Raw genomic sequence first — 20,310 nt, 5'->3', positions numbered from 1 at the left:
GTAAATGTTTATAGACAAGGAATCTTTTAAGTCTGATCACATAAAACATGCCTAGAGCTATGAAGACTCAAAGAGGTGTGGAAGGAGTTGTAATAAAAGAATTTGGTATTCTCAAAAAAGTTGACAGTTGTTCACCCATTTATCATTTTATCTGGTAAAAGTCAGCAGTACTTAAGGGCTTGCTTTAAAGGTAAAATACAGAGCGACAGTTTAGAAAGATTGTTCAAATTTATATGTCACATATGGACATCTATTTCTCCTGTGTTTTAGATCAGGATCTGCTGACATACAGCCTGTTCTAAAATACTGAGAAATGGATGGCAAAGGGCTGGCTACATTGAGCATGAACCATCTATTTTACAAACTGAAACATCCAAACTATGAATGGGGCAAAACAAGGGACATGGATGGCTGTGTGACTGCAGAGGCATGTCCACATTATAAAATGTGAACTATGGTAGTCAGTATCTCCTCTCGGCTCTCTTTAATAACAATCTATAATAACAAGATCTGAACTATTATAACTCGTAACTGTATCCACACAGAATTTTTCTTTTAAAATATTTTTATATAATTTTGCAAGACCTCAGTAGCACTAAGTAGTAGAATGTCTGTTTCATCTTCTGGGATTTATATCTTCACATCTTCATCATCGGCCCATGTTTCTATAAACTAATTCTTATTCTTTTAAATATTAAAACTTATACTCATCTAGAGTTGTGTATCTTCTTAATTTGTCGGCCCAGGAGAACTTCTCATCCGATATGGCACATGTTTCGCTAATAGCTTTTTCAAGGATAGCCCCCTTTTAATAAACCCAGCTCATCTTACTGACCATAGAACTTTACACACATTATAAAATGGCCACATTTATTTATTTATTTATTTATTGCATTTGTATCCCACATTCCCCCACCTATTTGCAGGCTCAATGTGGCTTACATAAATTTGTTGACATTGTTATATCATATACATCCTATACATATATCATATCATATACATCCATGTGAAAGAATAGCCTAATGGTTAGAACAGTCTGCTGAGATCTAGGGCAGAGAACCAGAGGTTGCTGATTTGAATCCCACTGCAGCACTTTGTAATTTTCTTTCCTTTTTTTCAAATTGTGAGTCCTCCAGGAACAGAAAAATACCTACTGTGACTTCCCTTACTCCTTCGAGTGGAGAACTGTTCAATTAGAGTACCTTTCTATAGAGCACAGTACCAGGTCTAAATATCTCTTTGAAAATGGACGTCCCTTCCCCTTCTGTAATTTTAGCCCCTCTCTTATCTCACCCAAACATACCCATACAATGCCCCCTTGGCATATAGATGTGCAGCAGTTTTAGATGGCCATATCCTGGATTTATAAAACCATTATTGGGATGTCCATGAAGTATGAATGTCTGATTTCTGATTTTCAGATGTTCAAAACATGAATAGAGCTTCAAAAATAAGCACCATATTACTAGGAAGATTACTAATCAGAATATCAAGCAAGAGGTGAAAAAATGGCAGCTGCTAAACTCCAAGCTTATGATCTGAATGAGATTCAGTAGAACTTTGCTCTTCTAGTGAATAAGGTTAGCATTAAGAGAAACAGTTAATGGTTCTGCACAACTCCAAGTGTCTTTTGCACATCTTTCAGCATGACCAGTTAGTACTTGTGTGTTTCTTGTACTGCATATTATAATGATGCCTAGCACTGCTTCAACAATGTCCATTAAAGTTTTCATGAACAGTTTGGAAATGTGTGGTGTTTTTAAATAAGATGTATAAAAAGCAGTATGTTAATTAGCCAGCTGGTCCTACCACATATTTTGATGATGCATTTTAATGAGATTTAAGCCTTGGGAAAAAAACACAACCTGGATTTTACCCAAGTTATGCTTCAATAATCTGATGTGATTTGACAGCTCCAGCGACAACCCAATAAATTGTTCACTTTTTACACAACACAGACATTTTGAGAAGGATGAATGTTTATGACAGGTGATTTTAGCAATTTCGTATGTAAACCTCTCTTGGAGTATGAACGATGATGGTTGGAGTGGGAACCAGTACAAGAAGAAAAATGTGTCTAGGGGTACTTAAAATGGGAGAAAATAAAAAAAATTTTCAAGCTGTAAGCAAGGAATAATTACTGTCCCTAGATCAGTGCCCCTGCTTCATAATCAAAGTCACAGATATAGTAGAGGTTCAAACTTTGCTCAGTGCTTTGGAATAGAGAATTTATGTATTTATTTATTCACATTATTTACTACCTTGCACAATCTAGAAAGTTCTTTTAGTAACAATAGTACATACATAGTTAAAAACATAAACAATACAATAAAACACATACTTCTGCCAAAAAAGTAAACAAATGCAACCTTAGTTAAATATCAAGCAATAACCCTCCAAAATAAATAGGAGTTACTAAACATTACTGATTAAAAGCTTGTCGAAATAAAAATGTCTTAAGTCCAACTCCTTGAACCGATCTTAAAGATACAGGAACCCCTCTTACTGTTTGGCTCTGCTTTTGGTACCAAAATCTTAAATGCAGACATGGGAGTGAGTGAATTGTAATTAGAACAAGAAGAATAGTGCCTGGCATGGCAGCAACTAGGTTATATTGCATCAAGCACGAAGGATGTGTGGAAGGTGATGAAAGAGAGAGCAAGGGAAGTGAGGAAACGGGGTGATGATGAAATATTAAGAAGAAACTATCAAGGTAAAGGAACAATGAGGACTAAGATAAATGGGAGATAGCACAGTAGGGAAGATAAATGGGACATGAAGTTGAAAACAGTGAGAGGTAAAATGTGTGAAGATGGAAATGGAAAGGTTGTTAGAAAAGAACCTTAATAGTGTGGAGCAGGAAATAAGACAGTGGGAAGAGTTCTAAAAAACTAAGTTTTTTGCTGCCACTTAGATTACAGCATCTGGAGGTGGGAGTTCCAGCACAGTCTCAACTTGCCAGCAGAAATATTTTCACATACTGGAAACAGCTGGCCCCTGGAGTAATTGCTTGGTTCATCTCCTACTGACCCTCGATTTCCCCTTTATCTCCACCCAAATCAGAAAGCTGAGACCAGTCTTGCTATTAGTATTCCCATCAGTATATAATCCTCACTGACCTCATGGATCCAAGTAAATGAGCTCTTCCAGGCTGAGTGTAAAAGGCTGCAACAAGCACTGTCTAAGGTTAATGACTTTCCTTCAGCAAGCTATAGTGACTGCATGTTAGTCATGTTCAGTAATTCTTCTCTCCCCATCTGCTGTTATACTTATCACTCACTTTTGTTGTCTTCTGATGGTTTCTTATGAATCACCCTTTGTCATTCAGGATGACACATACCCATTGCCTTCTTTCCCTCCCTGTTTCCAGTTCAGAGTCCTGCATTATGCTTTTGGGAAATGGTGGAATTATTCATTTTTTTAACCTTTGTTGCTGCTGTAATGTCCATATCTAATGCTGCTCATTTTGGTAAAACAAATCATTTACATTATCAGTGACTAAGAGAGTGTTTGCAGGGTAATAGTGCTTTAGCAGAGTTTCATTTGGTGACACAGTACTGAAAAAGCAGAGAATGGTTCCAGTGGGGACTGAGCAGTGCCAAGAGAGGGCATAATTTGTACCTTTGTATAGCTGTATTTAATTTACATGCTAAAATATGTGTTTTACATAAATGGCTGCAAAACGTTAGTAGTTCAGCTCAATGACTGGCAGGAGTAGGGGGGTTCTGGGCACTGTTCTCTCTAAGCTAAGCGGGAGTCCTCCAACTGCATTGCTGCCAGTGGGGGTTGGTACTTTCAATAGTGTGTTTCCAATTGCTAAGGACAGGCAGGTTCCCTGATGTCCTGCAGAGCTTGCTTGTCCCTCACTATTGAAAATGTGATAATAAGGAGGAAGTGACGTCATCAGAGGTAATGGCTGCTTGAAAGCCTGGCTCCGATAGTCCTGAAGTAAAATAAGCAATAATCCTTCTCTGCGAGCGATCGAAAACGGCTTAAAAAGCAGGAACTGCACGCTGAACAACATTGGAATCGATCGAGAAGATGGAGAAGCGGGGCGAACTGCCTAATCTTTCTCAGTACGCATTTTCGGGCAGCGGCCTCCCAAAACGCATGGCAAATATGGAGGACGAAGTCTATAACACACCGGAGCTTTTTGAGGAGCAAGCGAACACCGGCAAGCCCCTGTCACAAGATTCGGTAGAGGAAGCGGAGAAGGGCTTTCCGGAGCTGCGAGCGTGGTTAAAAGAAATGTGCACTGATATAAAAGCGGTGAGGACAAAGCTGGAAACTCTGGGAGAGGAGCTAAGGGGTGAGATAGCAGAGATTGGGCATAGAGTGGAGGAGGTCGAGACCAGACTGGAAGACTGTACAGAGGATATGGGAGTGATGGACAGAAAAATAATTGATTTGCAAATCGGGCAGCAGCGTATCGACGGCCAGCTTGAGGACTTGGAGAATCGCAGCCGTCGCTGCAATCTACGATTTCGCGGGCTGCCCGATACCCCCACCTACCAGGAGGCAGAAACGGTGGTACAACAAATTGTCAGCTCCCTACTCTCGACTGCTGAGGCCCTGATGGCTCCGGATCAGGTGATACTGGAGAGGGCGCACCGAACCATGGGGCCCACCCGAAATAACCTCCCGAGAGATATTATAGCTTGCTTCAGAGACTTCAAATTAAAAGAAAGAATCTTGAAGGCCGCCCGTCTGAAGGAAGACTTTAAATGGGATACATACCGGGTGGAAGTCTATCAGGACCTGGCAGTGGCGACACTAAAACGCCGAGCAGAACTCAAGCCATTCACAGCCAAATTGAGAGAGTTGGGCCTGCGCTATCGCTGGAGGCACCCATTTGCGCTGGTTTTCTATAAAGATGGGCAGCAACACCAAGTTAAGTCACTGGAGGAGGCCCGAGTGATAATCCCGGAGGGTGAAATAGCGGAGGAACCAGCGAGAACTAGACCACAGAAATCATCTATGGGAAATCGACCTCACTCAAAGTGGCAAAGGGTGGGCCGCAAGAGGTTGGAGCGCCAACAGTCAGCTCAGCGCCTAACCTGAAGAAAAGGCGATGGTTCCAAACGGATGGGCTGAGCGAGGGTCCTGCACACGGAGTGAAGCAAGGCAGTACGCTCTGGTTGCATTCAAGTTAAGACTGGAATTAATGTTGGGATTTTCTTTTTACTTAGCATTTGTTGGACAAGACTGCACTTCCTCTCATGAAGCGCCAATTCCATAGGGAAGAAGCGCAAAGGTTGAAACGGTGGGGGGGGGGGGGGGAGAATTTAACAATAAGGGGATTAGTGGGTGGAGGTATAAGGGGCAAGAGTTAAGAAGAGGGGATTATAGGGCACAAGGGAGGAAGGGAAGGGTATGGAGAGAGGGTCTCTTTAGATGGTGGAATTGGAAACATAAGGTTGACCTGTTTAATATGTATAGATGGAATGCAAATGTATAACTATAAATGTTAGAGGCCTCAATACTCCTCAAAAACGAAAACAGCTATTTGGAGATGTGCTTCGCCTGGGGGCGGACATTGTCTTCCTACAGGAGACGCACTTAAAATGCAATCATGAGCACCTGATGCGCCATATCCTGAGATATATTGCGCATCTAGTTCAGATGGAAAAAGGAAAAGAGGAGTACTGGTGGCTCTCTCAGATAAATTTGCCTGGGTCATACATAGAGTGATCAAAGATGTAGAGGGTAGATATGTATTGATAATAGCGTCCATACAGGATAGATATTATACTATGATAAATGTATATGCCCCCAATGAGGGGCATAAGATGTTTCTGGAATCCCTGGAGAAGATTATTCAAAATCATGCAAAAGGTCAGCTTTTGGTGGGAGGTGATTTTAACTTAACTATGGATCCATGGGTAGACAACTCTGGCGGGAAGGTGGAGTATGCCAAGAGTGATAGACTAGCATTAAGGGCATGGTTAAATCGTTGGAATTTGCGGGACCTGTGGAGGGCCCATCATGGGGGTGAAAGAGACTATACCTATTATGCTCCTCAATACAAGTCATACTCCAGAATTGATTTTTGGATGGGCGATGGAGAACTGAGTGATTCATTAGGGAAAATAGAGATATTGCCATGTAGCTGGTCAGACCACTCTTATGTGGCACTGACCCTGAAAATGGGGGGTGAACATAAAAAGCGTAAATATTGGAGGTTAAACGAAACCCTTCTCTTAGACCCACAAAATATCACACAAGTAGAACAATATATAAGAGAATATATTGAGATAAATGATACGGAGGAGGTGCGCCCTACGAGTGTTTGGGAGGGGTTAAAGGCAGTATTGCGAGGTAAATTAATAGCACTACAGACACACCTTTCTAAAAAACAAAAAGCACAAGAGGCAGCGATACGCCAACAGCTAGAAAAGCTGGAGAGAGACCATAAGGCAGACCCAAATAATCCTAGTGTTGAACAGAAATTGCATCAGGCTCAGCTACAGTTAAATGAACTACAATTAGCAGAGATCACTATTCAACTCCAGCGGGTTCAACAGGAACATTTTGAATTCGGAAATAGGGCCAGTAGACTGCTAGCACACAAACTTAAGAAACAGGCACAGCGTAATTGGATATCGGGTATTATAGACCAGGAGGGGGCTCGATGCACACAAACGGAACAGATTCAGGAAGCCTTTAGCCAATTTTATGAACAATTATACCAATCAGAACAAAAAGCATCCCCTCGAGATATAATAAATTACCTACAGGAGACGGCACTACCGAAACTTACAGGAGAAGAACTGCAGAGGCTATCACAGGATATTACCCTAGAAGAGATAACTGAAACAATAGAGGCCCTCCCCACTAATAAGGCTCCGGGACTAGACGGGTTTCCCGCGCGCTTCTATAAAATATTTAATAAATGGTTGGCCCCGGTTTTATTAAAGGCGATTAATTCCTTTGAAGATTTGGAGGAGCTCCCATATTCCTGGAGGGTGGCGGAGGTGATCCTCATCCTGAAGCCGGGAAAGGATGAGTCCCAATGTGGATCCTATAGACCAATCTCCTTGTTAAATATAGACTATAAAATTTTCACCAAAATCTTGGCATGTAGGATTCAGGGAATCTTGCCTAGGCTTATACATGAGGATCAGGCAGGATTTATAACAGGGAGACAGACATTTGATAATGTCAGGAGTTTGATGCATGTTGTTCAATACGCAGAGGAGAATACGGCAGTACCAATGATCCTCTTTTCAGTTGATGCCGAGAAGGCGTTTGATCGCGTGGAGTGGTCGTTTCTTTTCGAGACGCTAAAACAAATAGGCATAGAGGGCAGATACTTGGGATGGATCCAACTACTATACACCAATCCGTTGGCAATATTAAAAATAAATAGCTCTCACTCTGAACCCCTACATTTAAGAAGGGGAACTAGACAGGGATGCGCAATGTCGCCCCTTCTGTTTGCTTTATCCATTGAGCCATTGGCCAAAAGGATTAGAGAACATGAGGGAGTGTCGGGGGTGACAAGGGGATGGAAAGAACAGAAGATTATGTTATTTGCAGACGATGTTCTGCTGACGTTGTCACGTCCCCAGATCTCATTAGCGAATGTCATGCATACAATAACACAATTTGGTTTGAAATCGGGATTTAAAATTAATGCCACTAAATCCGAACTCCTCAATCTTACTACATCTGACTTAGAGATCCAGCAAATCCAGAAGGATTTTCCATTCAAATGGGTAACTAAGGGCATTAGATATTTAGGAGTGATGATTACTCCGAAAATAGATCAGATCTACCAGGCAAATTACCCACAAAAGGTGAAAGAAATGTTAGCAGAATTGGATAGATGGGAGGGATTGAATTTATCCTGGTTGGGGAGAGTTCACGCCATAAAGATGATGCTACTGCCTAAACTACTGTATATATTTATGGCACTGCCAGTACCAATACCTCGCATCTTTTTTCAACGCCTTAATAGAAAAGTGTTTGCGTACATTTGGAATAAACGACCTCCTAGAGTGCACAGGGCAGTGATGTTACAAGCACCAACTCAAGGTGGGATGGGAGTCCCAAATTTTTATCTTTATTATCAGGCGGCCCAAATGCGTATATTGGCGGATTGGGACCCGATGATTGTAAAGAAATGGCTTCACTGGGAACGGGCGTGGCTAGGTACACGATTTCTAGGAGACATATTATGGAAACCAGAAAAAGAAATAATGAGTATCCAGCGTAGGATCCCTATAGGGATAGGTCACCTATTGAGCACTTGGCTTCAGTTACGCAGGAAGGTATTTCCAGAACGAAGATACTTTCTACAAATGGGGATTAGGAGTGCCCCGGGCTTCCGGCTAGGAGAATCAGAGAAAACATTTCAACAATGGGCATATAAGGGGTTATATAAATTAGATCAAGTTTGGCAAAATGGAGATATAAAATCCTTCGAAACACTTCAGGAGGAATATGAGCTAGCCAATAGGGATCTGGTCTATTACAACTGCCTGCGGAACTATATTGCTTGTAGGGCAAAGGATGAGTTAGAACTCGCGGAAACAAAACTTGAAAGGGCATTGAGGGGAGGTGGTAATAAAGGAAGTATTACTAGGATCTATAAAGCATTGCAACTCCTCACTACACCACAGGACCATTACACTGAGAAATGGGAAGGTGCCCTGCAGAAGAATTTCTCTTCGGAATGGTGGCAGAGTAGTTATAGACAGTTGTTGAAGCCCTCCATCGCTCAGGCCACAATAGAAAATGGATATAAAATATTATACTGGTGGTATTATACACCAGAGAAACTGCATAAAATATATCCCCGAGTCTCAGCAAACTGTTGGAGGGAGTGTGGAGGGCGGGGCACATTCATGCATATTTGGTGGGATTGCCCAAAAGCCCAGAAATATTGGTCACAAATTATTGAATTAGTGAAAAAAGCTATACAAATAGAATACCCACAGCAAGCAGAAATTTGTTTATTACACTCTAGGCCCCCGGGTAGCAAAAAATTTACGCATAAACTGGCGATCCAGATGTTAGTGGCTGCAAAAATGGCAATTGCAAAAGCCTGGAAAAGGGTGACAATGCCCTCTACCAAAGAAGTATTGGCTAGAATTGATTACCTACATGTGATGTCTAGGCTAACGGCGATGAGAAAAGGTCAGATGCATATATTCCATAAAATTTGGCAACCTTATGAGACGGTTAGGCAAACTCTTTTTTAACTCCATTGTTGAGGGGGGGGGGAAGGGAAAAAGGGGGTTCGGTACAAGGGGGGATTCTTATAAGTATTGATTAGCAAATTTAACGGTTAGATTTGGAATTTCAGATCTATTGTATCATCTGTCACTGTTTAAGCTTCTGTTGTGCTGTTTATATGGAAGGATGGAAAACTTGAAAAATTTCAATAAAAATTATTACGAAAAAAAGAAAATGTGATAATAAAACAGCGCCCTCCATTGGTATGAATATAGGTGGAGGACTGCCGCTTAGCTAAGAGGGAACATTGTTCCTGGGTCTACCTTGCTCTATCTTTGGGGGGTGGGTGGGTTGGGCTGGGAGGGATGTTTTCTATTCTGGGGGTGGGAGGGGATCAGTATCTGGGCAATATATTTTTATGAGGTTCCAACCCATATACAGCCAGGACCCAACCCATATTCAGCCTGGACCCACATAAGCTTCAGCGGCCAGAGTATTGTGAATTAGCCCCAGATATTCAATGCCAGTGCCCAGACATAGCCCAGCACTGAATATCCAAGGCTAAAAATGTTGAAAACTGTGGGCTGAATATCGACCGAAATATGTACAGGTGCCGATCATTCTCAGGATTCAGATTGTACATACCTCTGTCTTTCTTGCACAGTTGGAGTCCAAATGGACTCCTACCTTCTTTTTCTGCCGCCCCTTGCTCTGGAATTCACACCCCAAGCAGCTTTAATGTGAACCCTCTCACATAAAGTTTACATCTACACTTTTGGTGGCTTGGATCAATGAAGGGCATGGCTGTCACTGTGTCGGTTCCCTGTATACCTCTCTCTCTCCTATCTAATTATTGCCCATCCATCAGACTACTACATATATGTTATAAATTTCAAAATATATTTACTCTTTATCATTTAATTACTCACTACACACTCACTCATAAACAATTGATACCTCATATATCATCAAAATATTCAAATACTAAACAACCAAGTCCATAAATGTCTCTCATCCATGCTGTATTTAGTACAGTGGGGGAAATAAGTATTTGATCCCTTGCTGATTTTGTAAGTTTGCCCACTGACAAAGACATGAGCAGCCCATAATTGAAGGGTAGGTTATTGGTAACAGTGAGAGATAGCACATCACAAATTAAATCCGGAAAATCACATTGTGGAAAGTATATGAATTTATTTGCATTCTGCAGAGGGAAATAAGTATTTAATCCCTCTGGCAAACAAGACCTAATACTTGGTGGCAAAACCCTTGTTGGCAAGCACAGCGGTCAGACGTCTTCTGTAGTTGATGATGAGGTTTGCACACATGTCAGGAGGAATTTTGGTCCACTCCTCTTTGCAGATCATCTCTAAATCATTAAGAGTTCTGGGCTGTCGCTTGGCAACTCGCATCTTCAGCTCCCTCCATAAGTTTTCAATGGGATTAAGGTCTGGTGACTGGCTAGGCCACTCCATGACCCTAATGTGCTTCTTCCTGAGCCACTCCTTTGTTGCCTTGGCTGTATGTTTTGGGTCATTGTCGTGCTGGAAGACCCAGCCACGACCCATTTTTAAGGCCCTGGCGGAGGGAAGGAGGTTGTCACTCAGAATTGTACGGTACATGGCCCCATCCATTCTCCCATTGATGCGGTGAAGTAGTCCTGTGCCCTTAGCAGAGAAACACCCCCAAAACATAACATTTCCACCTCCATGCTTGACAGTGGGGACGGTGTTCTTTGGGTCATAGGCAGCATTTCTCTTCCTCCAAACACGGCGAGTTGAGTTCATGCCAAAGAGCTCAATTTTTATCTCATCTGACCACAGCACCTTCTCCCAATCACTCTCGGCATCATCCAGGTGTTCACTGGCAAACTTCAGACGGGCCGTCACATGTGCCTTCCGGAGCAGGGGGACCTTGCGGGCACTGCAGGATTGCAATCCGTTATGTCGTAATGTGTTACCAATGGTTTTCGTGGTGACAGTGGTCCCAGCTGCCTTGAGATCATTGACAAGTTCCCCCCTTGTAGTTGTAGGCTGATTTCTAACCTTCCTCATGATCAAGGATACCCCACGAGGTGAGATTTTGCGTGGAGCCCCAGATCTTTGTCGATTGACAGTCATTTTGTACTTCTTCCATTTTCTTACTATGGCACCAACAGTTGTCTCCTTCTCGCCCAGCGTCTTACTGATGGTTTTGTAGCCCATTCCAGCCTTGTGCAGGTGTATGATCTTGTCCCTGACATCCTTAGACAGCTCCTTGCTCTTGGCCATTTTGTAGAGGTTAGAGTCTGACTGATTTACTGAGTCTGTGGACAGGTGTCTTTCATACAGGTGACCATTGCCGACAGCTGTCTGTCATGCAGGTAACGAGTTGATTTGGAGCATCTACCTGGTCTGTAGGGGCCAGATCTCTTACTGGTTGGTGGGGGATCAAATACTTATTTCCCTCTGCAGAATGCAAATAAATTCATATACTTTCCACAATGTGATTTTCCGGATTTAATTTGTGATGTGCTATCTCTCACTGTTACCAATAACCTACCCTTCAATTATGGGCTGCTCATGTCTTTGTCAGTGGGCAAACTTACAAAATCAGCAAGGGATCAAATACTTATTTCCCCCACTGTAAATCTTCTCTGCTGCAAACACCGTAGTTAATCCAACAAAACGATCTTCAGTGTGTTTGATATCCACATATTATATCCCAAGTCTATGGTCCAATCTTATAGTCCACTCCTGGTTAACTCAATCTAATTCAAATGTTGAAAAAGCTTAAACAGCAACGGGTATGGAATTTTCGCTGCTCGCATCCCCTCTTTCACAGAGTCTTGTCTGAATATAGATCACTCTTCTCAGACATGATTACAAGTATCCATCCGGTCTCAACACTGGCCATGTTTCAATGTCCTTCCTCAGGAGACCTACTACAAAACATCAACAATTACCCCACACATCATGCATACCAAATATCTTAAATTACATTAAATCAAAAAGTCATGAAAATACCTTTAACAGCTTCTTATAACTGCCTGGTACACCAAGGTTACCCTCTGTGTATTGTGAAAATGAGGCTATTGTGAAGATGAAGCTCCCACCTCAGGATCCCACGTCCCTCTTTCACTCAGGGTGAGCTGGTTCTCAGTATGCAGATTTTATGTAAATTAGTCTATTACCCCTTTCTGCTCAGGGTGACCTGCTTCTCAAAAGGCAAACATAGTCAGGTCTCACCAACAGGATATTTCCCATACAAATCTTTTATTCCCGCTGCCTGGGGCACACTTCTTCCAGCTTAAAACACTTTTACAAGCTTAAACAGTTCTTCCAGCTTAAACATTTCTTCCTACTCAGTTCAATCTTCCAGCTTAAGCACCTGGACACACAGTCCTTCCTGGTAACATGGACACCCAGTCCTTCCTTGTAACCTGGACACACAGTCCTTCCTTGTAACACACAGTTCTTATACCTGACACTCTAGGGCCTTCTTATCCCAGCCGTATTAACTCAGTCCTTCTTTGTAACACACAGTTCACCATCAGGCCATAGGGCTCAGCCAGTACTTTCCATGGGGATCTTCCTGCTTTAGCTACCAGCTCTCTTCTGCAGCGGCTAGCTCTCCTCTCTCCCTCACAACTCAGGTGGGGTATTAAGTGGTTAATGGCCAAGCAGGACCCAGCCCAAAACCTGCTGCACCTGTTTCTATCCCCAGGACTCTCCTCGGTCCTAGCGACCTCCTGCTATACACCCCTTACTGGCTCCCTTTAGTGACTCACCCAGCCCTTCTCCCTGGACATTTTAGGGGAACAGCGCCCTCTAGGGGCCTAACCAGGGTAGGACAGCCTCTTCCTTCTCACAGTATGCTGTAACAGCTCACATTGGTTTAATGAACCTGAATCTGCTCTTCTTGCTCCTTTATAGCGTCATCAATAGTGGCCAATCCACCTCCTTATTTAAACCAAAGGGTTCCACAATTCACCAATTATATATCATTCTTTGTTCTCTCCTAATCAGCTCCCTTTCACAGTTTCTCCCCTCCCTTTTCCAAAAGAATAGCACCACAAACTTTAAATCCTCAACAGTATGACATGATCGTAACCAATGAGAGACTAACGGCGTGTCAATTTTCTAAAGCCTAATATTGCGAAGATGTTGTGCAATTCATGTCTTGATCTTCTGTGTGGTTTCCCCAATCCTATATAAAAATTCTCACCTCCAACGTTCTGTGCTTGGGACCATGGATCCCTGGAGGTGGTCTGCTAGTACTACTCCTCCCCCTGCCTCGGAATCATCTGTCACCCCCCGCGCTAGGGCCCCCTCGACTCCCCCCTTCCACGAACCTGTCGACCCCCCCCCCCCCCCCCGGCCTGCCAAAAACCGCCCCCGCTGCCGTTGTGGACTACCTGTGCTGTCGGGGGACCCAAACCCCCAACAGCCGAAGTACTGTTGTGCCCTTCGTGTTGCTTCCTCAATCATCTTCTCTGCAAGTTTCTCTGCATGCGTCTGACGTCAGACGCACGCAGAGGAACTTCCAGAGAAGATGATTGAGGAAACAACGCGAAGAGCACAACAGCACTTCGGCTGTCAGGGGTTTGGGTCCCCCGTCAGCACAGGTAGTCCACAACGGCGGTGGGGGGCGGTTTTCGCCGGCACGGTGGGGGGGGCGGGGAGAAATTGCCTGCCTAGGGCCCGTTTCCTTGCCCAGAAACGGGCCTTTTTTTACTAGTATACCATAATTGGCATGGGCAACATATCCCATATACCACATTTTTAGTATTACAATCAGACTTGGTCCTCAACTGAAAATCCCTACCAATGGAATGAATCCACACCCGATCAGTGCACATAGCATATTTACAATATATGCAGGCACCACATTGTGTATGCCTCCCTAATTATTGGAGTTCTGCTTCCTCCTTTTTAATTGTATCTATTTGGATTGTTTGCTGCCTTGGTGCTTGTATAGAAAAGGTGGTTTATAAAGACTGAATAAACATAAACATGTAGGGCTTAATTCTGGAATAAGCAGATTTGAATACTGGGGCATTGGTAGACATGCTGGAACAGTAGTCGGTAAACCAATGTACATGGAGTAGGGGGAGGGAGCTAAATTTCTTACTACACAGCTCTTATTTGCAGCAGAAGAATCATTGTTCAACCAGCATTGCTAATGTAACAGTGACGTTAGGAAGGGCCTCAAACAGTCCCACAGAGACTTTGTAACCATGACCTATGGATATGGTGACAGTAGCTTGATGCCATTAACAATGACAGCTAGAGAGATTGAAGGGACAAATTTGATCTTTAAAAGTTGTTTAATTTTATAGAGTACATGTAAATTATATAGGCTGTATATTTTTCTCCTTTAGGTGTCTCCACTTGGAATGCCACCAGAACAGCCAGTCTGGAATTGCTTTTACCTTTTCCAAGGCCAGGATGGAGTTACTCTCTTCTCAGAGGGAGCTGCCCTGGTCCTTGAGTACTACCCTGTCACATCAAGTAAGCATGTTCTGTACAGTAATGTTGTGATATTTGTAGTTCTGTTCAAATGAGGTTATTTACTTTGCTTTCCTGTAGTAAGAAAAAAATTCAGAGAGGTAACTATTCAGCCATAAAATTATATAGATAATTTATCCACATAACTTCATGCAGATTTTCAGCCAGACTACGCATTCAACCCTGAACAGTGAAAATCCTGGCATAACTTTGCACAGGAAAGGAAGCTGCAGAAGCAGAAGACTGTAGCTCACTGCTTGTAAAAGTGCTCACAGGATGAGTAGTGTAGCCAGCAGGACTCTTCCAAAAACAACAGCAGGACAATTATAGGATAAAATACTTTATTCTTGAGGGGACCCAACTTTATACAGATAATTTGTTCATATAAATTATTCTTACCATTTCTATACTCAACATTTAGAGGATAATTTTATAACAAGTCACCTAGATTGGAAGACCAAGTAGACAGCCTCAAAATAGGATCCTTGTGAAGACATTATAGTTTCTGTGTTTCTTTATAAAACCTTCACAATGATTACTAAGATGCACCTGTGTATATTCACATTTCATCAAGAGCAGGTGTAAATATACATGGGTGAACACGCATAAATAAGGGGTCCTTTGCCGATGCATGCTTCCCGCAGATTAAAATGCATTCAGATGTCCCGCAGTAATTTTTGCATGTATGCACATTACCCACATGCTAAAATATAGTTTTTGGTTTTTAGCGTTGGGAGCAGAGAGTGGGTATGCTCTGCACTAATCGGTTAGCCTCATGCTACCAATTAGCGCATGAGCCCTTGCCACCTACAAAATAGGTGTCAATAAGTGTTCAGACAGTATTGGCCATGTGCTAATGGAAAAATTAGTGCATGACCATTATTGCAGAAATAGAAAAATTGGCCATTTCACGTCAGTGCTATAAGTGGCCTTAGTGTGTGGGAAAGACCCATTCTGGGGATAGCGGAGGCCACTTTTTAGCACTGTTTAGTAAAAGGGCCCTTAATTGTTTTATAAACTACACTGGTGCTTTATGATGTCATCAGTACTTTGCCCAAACAACATTCCTGAACACACACCTAAATGTGGGCAGGACTGGTGCTAGAAATTTGGAAGGGGTCCCCAAAGCTGGCTGGCAAGCTACACATACTTCAACTCTGGGAATGTTTGGGGCACCCTATGGTATGGGGTCTAGACCAGTTGCCCTGTTTGCATCTCCTTCACGCTGGCCCTGCATGCAGGTTGTATAAAAGTACACGTTATGTCACTGTGTATAACCCATTGGGGGGGGGGGGACTTTTATAAGAGGCCTTGTAAGTATGTAAAACAAAGTTTACACATCAAGTCCTTTATATAATTATCCCCTTTGGATAAATGTTCAGCTGGTAGCAGTTGGTGGGTTTTTTTGGCCAGCAGTGGCATTATTCCTAAATATTCAGTGTTGGGCCATGTCTGGGCATCGGCATTGAATATCCAGGTTTGTGCAACCTCATATCCCTTATCTGGTCAAGTGTAATATTCAGCACTTAACTGCCTAAGTGAAACCAGAGAAAGATAGGACTGAGTTTTATGCCCTAAGGCATTAGGTGTCTACTTGAAGGGGCAGGTGTAAAGGATAAGACCAGTCCCCTCTCCCTGATTTCAACTCCTCTCCCAGCATTAGATCTTGTCCATGATCACTCTCCCCTCAGCATGGAATCCCCTACTCGAAACACCCTAGCATCAGACACCCACCCACATTAAGACACCTCTTCCAAAAGGATCCCCCCATTACAGACCCCACCCCCCAAAAAAAAACTAAATCCCCATGAGCATACCCCACTTGGCAGACCAACCCATCTTCCCACCAGGCTCTTACCAGGGTCCCTGGTAGTCTAGTGGGAGCAGAAGCTATCCCCCAGTTACTCCTGTTCATGTTTACTCCTGGATTCAAAATGGCAGCCATGACCCCCAATAGTTAATGAGGGGTCTACTCAGTAGGATTTTGATTTTCAGGGGGGGTGGAGGAGAATCTTAAAGGGATACTTTTAGGAGGCTGTCATGGGAGGATGGGATGTCAGATGGGGGATGGGATGCTGGGGAGAGGTGTTGAGAGGTGATGGGACTTATGCTGCTTATAGGAAGAGATCTAGGGCTGTGTGCATACCTGGAACAATGATTTAAAAAAAAGCTGCTCCCACACACATCTGAGGTAATGCTGCATGCTTGTTTTTTTCCCCACATGCAGTTTTTAAAATCAGTGTTCCCGCTGGACGTAGAAATGCATTGACATGCGGTTGTGCACATTCTTACACATATTTTATAAGAGGTTCTACTTTTGGTAGAGCCTTTGTAAAATTCATTGAGATTTTTCCATACCCCAACCTGTGTCTTGTATACCCCTATCTTTCTAAAATTGGCCTTCTTACCTGCTCAAGGACAAGAGTTAAGAATGATGAAAACGGGTTGGTTCTCATAGGTTTATTTTTCTACTTGTTATGTGATTGTTTTGTCAGTGTCTGATATGATTCCTTGGCACCTTCAAACTCCATTGGGTTTCTCTGTGGTGGTCCTAAACCAGTACATTTATCATAAACTGATGGCAGATGGAAGCCAACATGGACTTCGACTTGTGAAGGTTCCAGTCCAGGTAATCTTGCTACATCTGTACCGATAATTATTATTTGAACTCTTTGATGCATATACCATCTTTTGATGCTTACACCTGTCAAGCAGGACCTCTTCAATCTTCAGTTTTCCACAGAGCCATGACATGCATCACTGGAGCTCTCATAAAATGTTATTTTTGAGAAGAATTTTCAAGTTTGAGTTTATCTTTGAGCCCTATCACTGTCATATAGTGATTTTTCTGTTATTTCCTTAGGGGCCCTTTTACTAAGCTGCAGTAAAAAGTGGCCTGCACTAGTTTTGTTGTGCACTGGGCCACTTTTTATCACAGCAGGAAAAAGGCCTTTTTTTAAAAATGTGGCAGTAAATGGCTATTTACTGCCTGAGCCCTTACTGCCACCTGTTTAATAGGCAGACGTCATCCAATGGAGCCCCAGTGTGAATGCTGAATCGCTAGCACTAGAGAAAGTTTTAGTAGCATCCAATCGCGCATGCGCTGGTGCCTTCCCACATGACTCTCGAGCATGGGTTCCTCAGTCTTATTTTTTTCGTGGAACTGAGAGGATGTGTTCATGTAATCATCTCCTCACACTGCACTTTTCAAAAAATTTTCACTATTGCGAGTGCCTTTCCCTGTGCGTAATTATCTTCTTTTTAAAATGTATTTCTCCTGTTTTCCCTTCCTTGTATTGTTTCTCCAGTTTTTCAGCTTTTTTTTGTTTTCTTTATTTTTCATGAGTGGCTATATGGTTAGGCTGCAGCCCTTACCTCAATTTGAATGCTTCCCCTTTTTTAATTGTTCAAGATTGAGGAGTTTAATGTAGCTGAAATTCTTTTTTTGATGTCCCAGAAGGCTCCCAGTGGCTTCAAGCAGTGCGCTAAATATCAACACATTATTTCACTCATTGACCCGCACAACTGGAGCATTGGGTGCCTTGGGCCAGATCATGACCCCTCTGTTTGTGATCTTTGGCTTCATATGCAGCACTGCGTATGTTTAGTAGCGCTATAGAAATGATAAGTTGTAGTAGCAGGCCGGGTCACAGGGAGTGCGATTGGCTCAACAAGAGCAGCTTTGTGGGTATGAAGTCTGGACCATTGTCTTTGGCATCGGCAGCATCAGACTCCATGGCTGCTCCGACACCGGTAACCATTGAGAATGCACCAGCATCGAGTGGGTCTCCACCTGCCTTGACATTGGGCACTGTTAGCAGGCTCCGAGACCGGTCAAGATCGGACTCAACAGGGGATCAAGGCTCTATTCATGGGGGAAGCCCAGGAAGCAGGCATTACCCCCTCTGACATTGGGGGAGGTAGCTTCCTTGGAGTCTGAGAGAAGGGCTGAACCTCGATGCTCCTCGGAGCGTGGACGTTGTTCCACTAGATCGAGGCTGGTGCAGATTCAGTTTCCTGATTCCCAAGAGGAAGAGGAGTCTGACTGGAAACCATCACGGGTATCAGACAAGGATCCACATTACTTCTTGAGGAGGAGCCATATAGTATCCTACCTGATCCCTCACCTTCTCAAAAGAAATGAAAATCTCCTCTAGAGGTGTTCTCTTTTACTGGTTTTGTCAGACAGATGGCTGCGCTCATCTCATTTAAGGTGGAGATGGAGGAAGAGCCCAAGGGCAGAGATGTCTGTTTTGGGCTATAAGTCTCCTCCTAAGGAAGGCGTCACTGTGCCATTGCACCCTATCCTTAAGGAGACACTGATGAGGAACTGGTAATCTACCTTCTCGGTGCAGGTAGCACCCAAGAAGGTGGATGCGCAGTATCATATCCAGAGTATCCAGAAGGCTCCCAGATTCGAGAGGGCCCAGTTGCCTCACCACTCTTTGATAGTCAACTCCGCTATCAAACAAGTTAAGAGTTCTCGGTGTCATGCCTTGGCACCCCGGGGCGAGATGCTAGAACCTTAGGTTTGTTTGGGAGGAAACCTATTCAGGCCTTGATGCTTGTGCACCGCATCCGCTCTACACAAGCCTTTACTTGGAGTCTCTAGTTCACTTAATCTGGCACATTCTCTCCCTATAGGGCAGGCCGCTGAGCTTCGCCAGTTGGACAATAAGCAGATGGAGTGTCGGCATTATTTTGGCCAGGGACGCTTACGACACTTTTGATTTTGCGTCCAGATTCTGGAAAGGGTGTGGAGATGCGCAAACTCTCATGGCTGCATGACTCTGACCTGGAACAGGCTGTTCAGGAGAGGTTGGCAGATGTGCCCTGCTAAGGGAACAACTTATTTGGAGAGAAAGTGGAAGAAGTCGTTACCTCATTACAAAACACACTGATACATCCACACTCTCCCTTGGCAACCTCTATCAGCATCTTCTTCAACAAGAAGATTTTCAACTGGGCAAAGGCGCAGGTCCTACAACTCTCAAAGGTGTAGTTGCCAGCCCTCTGCTTGGTCTACTCAGGTGACTCATGGCCCCCATCCCAGGCCTCATCAGCCCCGTCCCCAGAAATCCCAGCCAGCTCCCCAGTCAAAGCAGGGCACGGGCTTTTGACTAGCTCCAGCAGAGCTTAGCCGCACAAAGAGTATCCATTCCAGACAACCTACTGGTTGGAAGAAGGCTCAATTTTTACCACCACAGATGGCCACTTATAGCCTCCAACCAGTGGGTGCTTCAAAAACCCAGTGTACCTCAATGTAACTTACTTTGAGCTACTGCTGAAAAAGGTGTGAGCAAATCCAAAATAGTCTGTTGCGGGTACGCTATAAATTGGTATCAGCGACCTCCAAATTGTCTACTGAGAGTGTCTTACATCAGCTCTCAGCACAAGCAAGTACTTGTAGAGGAAATCTCTGCTCTTCTGCAGGCCCGAGTGATCGAATCTGTACCAACCGGGGAGGAGGGGCAGGGATTCTATTCCTGGTACTTTTTTGTGATCAGGAAAACGGGGGGATTCCGTCCCATCCTAGATCTAAGGGCCTTGAAAAAATTGCTGGTGATAGAAAAGTTCAGGAGGATTTCCCTGGACACCCTACTTCCTCATTCAGGAAAATGACTGGCTATTCTTTCTGGAC

The 20,310-nt window shown here is 43.5% G+C and overlaps 1 protein-coding gene across 1 annotated transcript in view; it reads left to right on the top strand.

Moving 5' to 3' along the window:
• The window catches only part of CCDC33 (coiled-coil domain containing 33), a 642,117-nt gene that overhangs the window by 298,172 nt on the left and 323,635 nt on the right, over positions 1–20,310 (top strand). Inside the window, exons 10-11 of the mRNA XM_030187021.1 lie at positions 14,543–14,672; positions 17,165–17,298. Of these exons, the coding sequence (XP_030042881.1) occupies positions 14,543–14,672; positions 17,165–17,298 (264 nt within the window). The remainder of the gene's footprint in view (positions 1–14,542; positions 14,673–17,164; positions 17,299–20,310) is intronic.

Source organism: Microcaecilia unicolor, chromosome 1 (assembly GCF_901765095.1).
Source record: "Microcaecilia unicolor chromosome 1, aMicUni1.1, whole genome shotgun sequence".
In the NCBI taxonomy this organism is placed as follows: domain Eukaryota; kingdom Metazoa; phylum Chordata; class Amphibia; order Gymnophiona; family Siphonopidae; genus Microcaecilia; species Microcaecilia unicolor.
This window is presented reverse-complemented; position numbering and strand designations above follow the sequence as displayed.